General features: G+C 38.4%; 1 protein-coding gene across 1 annotated transcript; it reads left to right on the forward strand.

The window, feature by feature from the left end:
* The first annotated feature begins 485 nt into the window (after nucleotides 1–485).
* Nucleotides 486–8,020, forward strand: acer1 (alkaline ceramidase 1). The gene is made up of 7 exons (XM_022770489.1): nucleotides 486–615; nucleotides 1,982–2,094; nucleotides 2,250–2,364; nucleotides 3,489–3,627; nucleotides 4,771–4,908; nucleotides 4,997–5,134; nucleotides 5,639–8,020. The coding sequence occupies exons 1-7, from the start codon at nucleotides 609–611 to the stop codon at nucleotides 5,814–5,816; spliced, it is 828 nt and encodes a 275-aa protein (XP_022626210.1). The 5' UTR covers nucleotides 486–608; the 3' UTR covers nucleotides 5,817–8,020.
* Nucleotides 8,021–11,789: the final 3,769 nt, after the last annotated feature.

Raw genomic sequence — 11,789 nt, forward strand, 5'->3', positions numbered from 1 at the left:
CATTGTGCAATATATGTCTAATATGACATTGAACCGTGCCAGTTTTCATTACACACACACACACACACACACACACACACACACACACACAGCGTTTCTGCTTTTATTTTGAAATTTGCATTGCTGGTATTGGCCTGGCTTAGCTGGGGCAGATGGACCGGTTGAGCCTCCTTTCTAAAGACAACCTGAGATTACACAGTACAGCAGCCAATTTTAACACTTATTAGTCTGTACAAAGAACATGCGTCTTTTTACGATATGTCAGATGTAACAACACTCAATCGACAGTCTGTGGCACTCACTTATATTTACTTTATAGTGCCTTTATCGCATTTTAAAGTACGTTTTACCTCACAATAAAGTGTTTTCATTTGTCACAGGGTTACAGGACAGGTGTGTTTTCCCCTGAAGTCAAAACAACAGGCTAAACATTCAATGGAGAAAAAAACGAGTCCGTCTATTCTAGACATTCTCCCTCGATGACACAGTCACAGGCTCGTGCAACAGGATCGGGAAAGTTTCGATGCTCCGCCCCGGTAAATGCACCTGCTGCACCACCTGGAGCAGATCAACACTCACGGGCTAGAGGCTGTGACAGCAGCAACAACATGGGAGGTAAGATCCATTCATTCTGATACTTGGATCATAAATTGACGCCTTTTTTTTTTATTAAGAGTTCAATAGACTTTTATGGTTTTTCTTCGATTCTTAAAGGCGTGAAACTGTCAAACCTCTAAAGAAATCACTGGAATATTCCTATTATTATTCCTGTAGGACTGAGAGTGGATATGTGGTGATCAGTACTGAGTTTACAGTGTCTTTGTGATGTTTCACGTTTCTTATAATAACAGCTCTTTGATTTACTATGGCACAAACTATTCAGTCAAGTCATACCTCCTTCTTATACTCATTACTCATTATCTGATGTGTATTCACATTATTATGTAGCCTACAATCTGTACTTTCTATTGTAATTCAATACAACATCCCTGTCATAACAGCTATGGTTATGAAGTTTGGTACCACTTTCTGGAAAAAAAAAGTTTAAAAGCTGTAATTATTGGCTTTATTAATGGTTAATATATCTTTTAAGCTTTATACATCAGTTATAAGTCATTAAAAAGAACTACATTCGGGTTGCCACGTTACGAAATATCCTCCTCCAGTATGATTCTTTTCTTGTTGCAAGTTAACTCTTTAATTTATTAGGACGATTTCTCCAATGCACTGTTTGACCACTGAAGTGTGTTACAACACACCTTGACCCAAGCCCATTTATAAACTGCTTCTTGATGTTTACAACCACACACTTATTGTGGTGTCACCATTTCTTAATGTAAGCATAGTTTGATTTGCTGTTGAGCTCTTTGCAAAACTTATAAAAGTAGTAAAAGTAGCAATGCCACAGTACAAATAATCAGTTATAAGTTAAAGTTCTGCATTCAAAGTTCAAGTACAAAATATCCTTAGTACCCAAAGTAAAATCACTTGTTATGCAGAATGACTAACTTTGATTGACAGATTGTTGTATATTTTATTTTTGGATTATAAAGGTGAAACTAAATAAAAGTACTTACTGCTGGAACATATTATATTCTCTTATCAATACAGTCTTATTGTTTTATCCTACATGATAATTTATATAATCTAATAAGTGGAGAAAAAAAGTAAAATATTTGCCTATGAATTGTGTTGGATTAGAAGTATAAAACAGAGGAAATTGGACTAGTATCACGGATCAGTTTGTCACTTGTTAATTTACTTTGTCACAATTGTTTTGTTATTAAATGAATATTACAAGGTTCTGTGAGAAGGTGCAAAGCCACATTTGAATAAAAGTAAAAAATCCAGCTCAAGGGGGAGTGGAAACTGATTTCCATAAACCAAATACACCTACACCTCAGGTCTATCATAGGTGCACCAGGTGTTATTGACCAATTAGAAGGCAGTGGTTATTGCTTCCTTTCTCTCTATCTGACAGGTGTCTACTCTGGTGAAAAGATGGCAGGAGTTTTCTCCTACGAGAGTTCAGAAGTCGACTGGTGTGAAGACAACTACAAACACTCTGAACATGTGGTGGAGTACTTCAACACTGTAAGTTCTGTATACTGCAACATTCATGTCAATACAAACATTCAAGTTTCCAGATTCATATGTAAAATCACATAATCACACAACATCTGCCCCATAACTGCTTGTCATACACATATTTTTCCTTTTTGGTTGATTGAATGATGTTTCTCCTGCAGATGAGCAGCTTTTTTTTCTTCATTATATCGCCCGTCATGCTCTACCTTTTGCACCCTTATGCCAAAGAGAGGAGCCTGGCAATCCACATAGTTTGGATCATGATGATTTTTGTAGGTCAGTTTTCTTTCTTTCTTTGCATATTTCATGTTGGTCTGTATCACAAGATACGTCTGATTTCTTTACATTAGTAGGTGAACAGGAGTCACCAAACCTGTTAGAGACATGAATAATTGCCTTCGTGAGTTGTTCATTCAATTATGAGTTGACATGTGCATGAATCAGTTTTTGTCAGTGTACACCCATTTCAAACTCTATTCTGCACACACAGATGAAATACTGTTACATGCACTACCTGCCAAGTAGACAAGTGAAGTGGTCCCAAAATGGATCCCTGGGGCATACCAGAATTATGGTATAGTGAAGAAGACCAATCATAGGCCTTAGGTGGATTTTTTTTTTAAATAGAGCTTCAGCCATGAAAATGGGTCATGAGACAAACTGAATTAATTATTTTATGGTTTACAACAGTGGTTCCCAACTTCTTGGGAATTAGTTTCTCAATCAATTACTGTTTTGATTGTCAAAGAAATTCACAGCTACTAGCTTCTTAGATGTGATTTTGTTTTTGGTTGTTTTCTTATAATTCTGTGATTGTAAACTAAATAGCTTTGGTTGAACAAAACAAGACATTTGATGGACTTGTGACTGTCATTTTTCACAAGTTGCTAACATTTTATAAACTAAACCATTAGCTGAGAAAATTATCAGTAGATTAATGGACAGTAAAAATAATTTGCTAGAGCTTCTTACAACCTCTTGTCACCTGTTGCAATTATTTACCAGTTGTGAGCAGTTTCACCAAAGAGGAATTTTCCTTGCTTTATATGAATAAAAGAAACAAAAAAAAATAAAAGTAAAATTATCCAGTAGATTTCAAGAAAAAAAAAGTTTAGAGGAAAGCCTGTAAACATAAGCATAGCCTTTCCTCTCCTGTTAATCATCACACCCTTTATAGATTTATCTTGTGACCCACTGTGGGGTCCCAACCCCCAGATTGAAAACCAGATGTAGATGTAAAAACTGATGAACATTCTATCAATTTCAGACTTTACATTCCCATTCTGCCTCCTCGTCTCTCTTGGTCATTTGTCTTTAGTCCTTATGTGTTTGTGTTTCTGTAACAGTATAAAAATTTTATTTTTCACATTTAAAAGAAAAATTGCTCTCTCTCCTTCCAGGGCTCTTCTCAGCATACTTCCACATGACTCTTAGTTTTGTTGGCCAGATGTTGGATGAGCTGTCAATCCTGTGGGTGCTGGCAGTGGGATATGCTGTCTGGTTCCCCCGCAAGCTGTTCCCTTCTTTTATAAAAGACAGGTAAGATAACTTTGTAACAATCTACCCAATAACAGATGATTGATTTGTGTTTCCACAAGTTAGTCCTAGGTTTTTGTTTCTGTCTTTATTCGGCAAATGGTAATATATATCTCCATGTGTTACTAGGGACTCACACACAGCTCAATAATCCTTTAATAAGACAAGTCAAAAAAACAATGACAGTGTTTCTAAGGCACGCCACTCTGAAACCTAATCTGTGCTGGCTAAGGAGCCAGGCTGACAGCCTCAACAAGAGGCATTATCACAAAAACACAATATGGTGCCGCTGTCTTCACCTGAATGTGACAGATAGGGGCTGTCACTATTGTAAAAGAGGGGAGCTCCACCCACCCTGTTTAAATATTTAACCACAAGGTGGGAAAAGATGAATGAAATTTTGATGACACCTGAAAAGAATCCCACAGCCCTGACTCAACAACCTCTCACATTGATTTTTACAGTTTTTCAAGGTAATGTGTTGGTCCTCCTCATCATGAATGGATTACTGAAATTACCTACCAGGCAGAGGCCCAGTGGGGCTGAGAGGTCAGGGGGCCTGCGGTAGGCTACAGCCTCTGCTTGAAGAGACCAATTAGATTTCAGCTCATTGTTTAGCTGTCTGGCCACAACTTACCTCTTCTGGTTCACTCTCACCCCTCTTACAGAGTTATTTTCAGAGAAAAAAGCCCTAAAATCCCACTGTACACTCAGCATCAAACAACAGACAGATACATTCAACAAATAGCTGGTGAACATAGTGGAACATAAGCATCTAAAGAGCCAGATATTTCCCTCAGGAGTTGGTGGAGACCAAAAGCAAAGAGCAAACGTTGGACTTACATTCTTCAGGTGGCCAAAAGCATGACTGCTAATTGATAATGCTGCTCTGTAACTGTCATCGCGTAAATAGGAAACTAATTGCTAACAAGTTTGCCATATTAACTTAAAAGGTGATGATATGTCAATGCTTTGGACAAGTGTGAGACAGCCTCTATTGTTCAGGTACATTTTGTACCTCTTTCAATCTGGGTGTCTCACTCCTCTTTAAGAGGCGGTGGGGCTTTTACATGTCTCATAATTCATCCATGCACATAAACCTTTGCCTCACTGCTTCTTTTTTTCTTTCTGTCTGTTCCATCACAGGTCCACGTTTTCAAGGCTCATCCTGTTGGTTACTGTCATCACCTCGGTGTCATCGTTCGTCAAACCTACAGCTAATGCCTACGCTTTAAACTGCTTCGGCCTCCACCTGCTTTACACTCTGGCAGTGGAGATGAGATGGTATGAAAACTGTAGCCTTTCCCACAGTTGTATCTGTTTTTGTTGCAGTTTTGATTTGTTGTCTTAATCAATGTTCTCTCTTTCTCAGCTGCACTGACCAGAAGGCTCTGCGACTGGCCAAGCTGTCAGTGGCTCTGTGGGTGCTCGCCATCTCCTGCTGGATTAGTGACCGTTTTGGCTGCAGCTTCTGGCAGCGGCTAAACTTCTGCTACCTCCACGGTATCTGGTGAGTCCTGGCTTAGGCCTTTCCCTTCCCTTCCTTTGCATCAGCAAAACGTTACGCCCGCTGAATTATGTTTCTTATCAACATATTATCGAGCATATTTGTCTTGTAATTCAATATCAGCTCAGAAACTAAAGTATGATGAAACTTTTTTTTGCTTATGTTTAAGTACTTACACTTAGGAAAAGATAGTGGTCTAGATTGAATGTTGAAAAAGTCAACAGTAACATGAAGCATGACAAAGGATGTGTTTACTGTATTAACATTTAATCAAAACCACAGACTTTCACTATAACTTTAACCAAATTGCTTTTGTTGCCTAAACCTTATCACGCAGAGGATTCAGACCCAGCGCCTGTGAACATTATCGATTCAGCAAATTACATTTTATACAAAACATATGTGGCAAGAGGAATTAGTACATATAAATATATTTATTAGGAGACAGGGTTGTTTCTTTCAAAGACATGCTCATGTATGTTAATTTTCATTTTATGTATCCTCCAGGCACATTCTCATTGTGATGGCGGTGGCTTATGGCAGCACTTTGATAGCTTACCTGGACGCCAACTATGAGATACCGTATTCACTGCCTGGACTGCAGTACTGGCCATGTGATAAATGGGCTGTTGGATTACCTCACATTGTCCTGAAGGGTACTACCAAAACACGGAAACGGTGCTAACAAAGTCTTGTTTAACTTTGGCAGAGCATTTCTGTTAGTGCACTCCATTAGGACAGTAGTTCAGCACCAGCTTCTCAGCTTAAAGACGCAATCTAGGATCTGAAAGCTTGGCCCCACCACCGTAATTCAAAATACGGGAATCTAATGTCACTCCAACTGATGACAACAACAACTAAATACAAGTTATGCTTGTTTTCTGATCCTATAAAAGGTTTATTTACACAACAGATGGAGTACCGAATGAGCCAAGTTCACATATACAAAACAATTATTTACAGATCAAACTTAAAATCTATACTTTAATATGCCCGGTACTTATACTATAGATTCATATTTCTAACACAGTAGCAAATTATTGCAGTCATATTACTGTAATTCAAACCTTTGCTCTTAGTCTCTCTATTCAAGCCATGATTGTGTTTTCAGAAACTTTTCTGGGGAAATCCCAACTAGAGTTAGAGGGATAGAGACTGAGGGCATCAGTTGACTGAGCTGACTTATCTTGAACTTCTACGAAGGTGAAATGAGGTTTGGTTTTACAGGTTTTAAGGCGATGACTATCAAACATTATGAGCTTGTAAGTCATGAATGGTTTCATAAAATATCTACGGGCCTCCAGTTTTAAAGAGTTTGTCTTTGACAGTTAAGCATGCGTGTTTTTGTATATATAAATCAGTTACTGATATTTATTTTCAAGATATGTACGCACATTTGATTCTGCACATAACCGATTGTATTGACGTACTGTATGCTTTCTTTTCATGAAACTATTCTTTTGCTAAGAAACAGTAGCTACTATCATTCTGTGCAACAGTTTCTTGGAGTGAGGCGCTACAGTGAAATGTGTTTGCATGGAGTTTTAAAATACCTCAGCATGTGATGGCTTCACAGTCATACATCCTGTCCTCGGGGTCAGTTTGATCTGTAACCTGAACTGTGTTGTCTCATTTTAATCTAATACAAGCTAAGTAAAGTTATAATTGTCAGTCTAGTAATGTGTTAGAATTAAGACATTCATTTAAACTCAGGACATTTCAGTGACACCTATTTGTCGCTTTCTCTATAAAAGATAGTCTCATTCAGGACCTCTGAAATATGACTCTAAAGTGCATTTATATGACTGACAGTTCCCCGACAATCACATGCAGATCTGATTCTTGTTTGATTGACTCTAACTCACCAAAATGACCTTTTTGTGTAATTTGGTGATGTGTTGAGAATATTCAGGTACACTGTGCCTCCATTCACGTGATCTTTCCGGAAGGATACAACAGACACAACAATAGATCCATTACACAAAGGAATGCACATGTTTTCTCTGCACTCCAGTGTTCAACAGTGACCTCCTGTGGGTGATGATACTTTCAAAAGCAACTAGTGCTTTTAAAAATATAATGCTATTAATTAGTGACAGCAAGATGATACGCTAAGAGTGAGGTAACAAATAAAACAGAATGTGTTGGCACTAATTTCAAATGTCAGAGTCAATTATCCGTAACTTTTCAGTGTCCTGTCTGGATATACTGAAGTAATTATGTTTACAGAAAACTGTATGTCTCCATCAGGTATTCCCAACCTGGAGGTCAGTAACCCTCAAGTTTGCCAGATGGTCCAAACCTGTGGTCCACACTGAAATATCTCATTTACTGGATAAGTTGCCATGAATTTCTGTTGAGGCATGCATGGTGCGCAGAGGATGAATCCTACCGACTTTTCATCTGGCGCCCTCAGTCTGCCAAAATTGGCAATCCAGCAGTTGAGATGTAAGTTTATTCAAGTTTTCACCTATCCTGTGAAGTATATCCACATCTACTAGATGGACTGGAACAAAATCTTGTAAAGGCATTCATTGTCTCCAGATGATAAATTGGTATGACTTCCCTAACTTTTCCTCGAGCACCGCAAAGAGGTTGACATTTAGGATAACTCATGTCCATACTGAGGCCATAGTGTGTATTGAGCAGTCAGAAGAAGGCATTTCCTAATTTAGGGGGTCACAAGTCAAAAAGGTTGGGAACCACTGCTGTAGATTTATTCTTTCATTTAGAGAAATATGTTTTGTGCTGATTATTAATTAAATTATTTGTTCAGGTTTTTCCCTTGGGCCTTGCAATTTATGATACGACTGTATTTTTAGTCATCAAGGAAGAATGATGAATGTTGTGGATACAGTTGACATTCTTTTGTACAAAGTCGGACCCGTTGACAAGTTTTACTATCATTGATAATAAAGCTTTACTACGTGTGTGAAATCTGTGCCGCATGGCTTCATTTTGAATTTCTATCTCTTCCAACATATTTATGTCTCAATAAAAGTCAGACGACCCCCTGTTTGACTGCCTCTTGGGACTCCTTTTACTCTGATTTGACTGAGAGGCAGACTGAATTAGTGCTGGCCCAAAATGAACAACAGAATATTCTCTACTTGTTTCCTACTCAGTGCTAGTTAGCCTGTTAGCCTCTGGATGCTACTGTGGCAGCTGTGGCTCAGGAGGTAGAGCCACAATCAGAAGGTTGGCGGTTCGATCCTTGGCTCCTCCCATCCATGTGTCTAAGTGTCTTTGGGCAAGATACTAAACGCCATATTGCCTCTGATGACTGTTCCATCAGAGTGTGTCTGTGTGTGCTAGAAGTGCTGTGTGAATGGGTAAATATGGCTTGCATTGTAAAGTGGTTGATCAGACTATATGAGTGCAGTTCATTTACTGATTCCTGCTGCCTGTGGAGAGACTTGCTGCTGCATCCTGTTAGTGTAAATAATCATTTCACATTTTAATTTAAATACTTTTATCATCTCCAGATTTATTTCTTAAATGTGCTACTGCTACTACTACTCATACTACAACATCCCTACGAGTTGGAATATTTGTGTTTATCTACAGTAAAAATAACACACACTTGGCATCATCATAATCAACGTAATAAGTTAGTAAATAAAAACACTTTCATAAGTTAGCAGCTTTATTTAGGAACAGCTTAATATTTTTGGGTAAAAAAGTTATGCATATTGTCTCATTTCCAGTGGCATATCATGTTTTGCCCTGCACTCGGGTTTCCTAAAAGATGCACATCAAATAAAACTTGAAATACTCAATACATTTAGAGATCTGCAGCCAGTACATACCGAGGGAAATAAACAATCAAATATCCCGACTGGATCAGTTTGAGCAGCAGGAGAAGAAGGGGAGGCACCAAGCCAGTGAGAGAGTGGTGACCTTCTGTCCCACAGCTGAGGCCTGATAATCTCACATCAAAGTCTGAGCACAGCAGAGACTTGACTGCAATGGGCCCTGACTCTGTTGAAAAGAGGTGTATTCAATTCTTCTCAGATGAAACATCTGAAATGGACATTGAGACAGAGGCTGAGTTAGATTAATGTGACAACCTGTGGAGTATGAATAACAACACATTTGTCAATATGTACCCATGTTTCCTATGGCTTAAATGGATGCATGTTGCTGTCACAAACTTGTTTTGAAAGACTTCATATTTTTCTTTGATTGGTGTGTTAAAAGGAATTTTTAATTTGGATGTTAGGGTAGGCCATATGATAACAGACCTATATACTGTGAGACAATATAAATGTGGTTATTGTCAGAGATTTTTTCCACTGATCACACAGTGATATCTTTCACTTTAAATCTTAGCTCTTGTGAGCAATGCTCCAAACTAATGAGCAGGCATATTTAATATTAAATAAATGTGAAATAGATGATAAAATAAAATTGATAATATCAAATAAACCATGACACAGAATTAATTCCCTCTTCTATTACCATACAATAGAGTACGCTGGTCATGCAGGCTGTCATACTGTCTATTGTTGAGGAAAACACTTTTAAGTATACTTTTAACCAAGTATACTTAAAACTTTGCTTTACTAGTTTGTTATGGTTTTGTAAGCAGCAGCTGGAGATGAATGAAATGGAAAGACAGATTGTGTGACAGATTCTGTGTAAATATAAGAATGTGACACATATAAAGTTGTTTAAGTAACATATAACCTTCTTTGTTATTGTTATTTCTCGACGGCCTTAATAATAGCTAAATTCTAGGGATGCAACTCATACTTATTTTCCTTATTGAAAAGCAACCCCCCCCCCCCCCCGTGTGAGGTCTAGTTTTGATGTTGGTTAAGGTTTGAGGGAAGACACCAGATCCTACGACCCTTTGTGGGTTGTTCTGAGTGGCTTCCTTTCTTTCTGTTCCTTTTGGCTGGCGCATCAGCCTTCTGTTTTTGTTGTTGATGTTGATTATGGTCATTTTCTTTCATTTTTATTTAGTGGAAAACAGAATGTTCTTTGCCGCAACAACTTCACTCTCTTAGGTTATGTTTGACCTCTTTTCTTAGAGAGTCTTTGTAGGGGTCGTAACAGCAGTGTGTGCAAGGAGCTTCCACGCAAAGCTGCCTTGAAAGGGGACAACAACAGTGGTGGAGGTGGCAAGTGTTGTTGTTGTTTTTCTCTCTAAACTGCAGGTGCACGCCGAGCCACAACATTTTATATGCAAAGAGACGCTTGCTTCCATTCACCTTACCTTAACAACAACCTTATATCCTTGACAAAGAAATTCCAAGGTGTTATCTACATGTAAACATTCAACAGTGACCTCCTGTGGGCTGGTGAAAATATTTAAAATGGTTTGAGGCGTACCAGTTCTTTTCAGAATGTAATGTTTAAAAGATAACAAGTGAAACCTGAAATCCAGATACAGAAGATCTGACACTACTGAAAAAAATGCATGTGTGCCTCCAGACCCACTGCTCCCCATGTGGCCAAAGAAAGTACTGTCCCTTGTTTCCCACAGCTATCTGTTAGGTGGTCAAGATCCATGATTCATGATGTGGTGCAAATATCAAACATGTTTAAGTCACGTCAGACACAGGTGTGTAGCAGAGTGGAGAAGAGATTTGACTGTATCCCGCCCTGGACTGACATAAACACCAGTTGTATCATTAGTTGTAATGTACACTATAAAGTTAAAATTTTTTCAAAAGGTGTGCCTGAAGGTAGAAAAGGTTTATGCCAATGAAGTTCAAAGTCTTTCTTCCCCCTCAAAATGCTAAAATCATGTCATTATGTGAAATCATGATGAAGTTACTGGGCCTCAAAGAGGAGGGAGGGTTGTGAAGACTTTCCAGATTGGTACAGAAGTCTAAGCCTTACTGATGAGTTGTGTGCCAAAAAATCAGTCAAAAGAGGACGAAAGCTGGGATGGCACTTCAGCTATCCTACAGATACCCATTTCTTTATTTAGAGGTATTTTTGACTAAAAAGTTTATTAAGTGCTTGTTCCAGTCCAAGTTAGGAGACAAATATTGCATAAGTTTTGTTATCATGTAAAAATGAATGTTATTAATACTTTAATATCTACTTAACATTCTCAGTTAGTTTACATTTTTATAAAATGCACTTGTTGACATACTGTAAAACACATTTGCTCTCAATTTCAATAAAACTATGTTTTGTCTGTCAAACCTGTGGGACATGTTTTCATTTTGTATATCTGTCTGTCCACACATATTGAAAAGGAGGCTTTAAAGGTTGATGTCTCAATACAAGTGGGACACCCTCCTGTCTGACAGCCAGGTGGGACTTCTTTTACTGAGATTTGACTAAGAGGGAGACTGGGTCAGTTTGAGCGGCAGGAGAAGAAGGGGAGGCACCAAGCCAGTGAGAGAGTGGTGACCTTCTGTCCCACAGCTGAGGCCTGATAATCTCACATCAAAGTCTGAGCACAGCAGAGACTTGACTGCAATGGGCCCTCACTCCCTGAGTCTGTAGAAAAGAGACGTCTTCAATCAGAAGATGTACTGCTTTCTTTCCAGATGAAACATTTGAAATTGAACCAGTGCACATGGGCCATTTGAAACAGAGGCCCTGTAAGCTCATTAGGACTACCTGTTGAGTTAGGTGTAATATTACATTTATCCAGATATAGCCAAGATTACAAATCCTTTATTGCAGTGATACA

Source organism: Seriola dumerili, unplaced genomic scaffold, assembly GCF_002260705.1.
Source record: "Seriola dumerili isolate Sdu_G_001 unplaced genomic scaffold, Sdu_1.0 BDQW01000002.1, whole genome shotgun sequence".
NCBI classification, from domain to species: domain Eukaryota; kingdom Metazoa; phylum Chordata; class Actinopteri; order Carangiformes; family Carangidae; genus Seriola; species Seriola dumerili.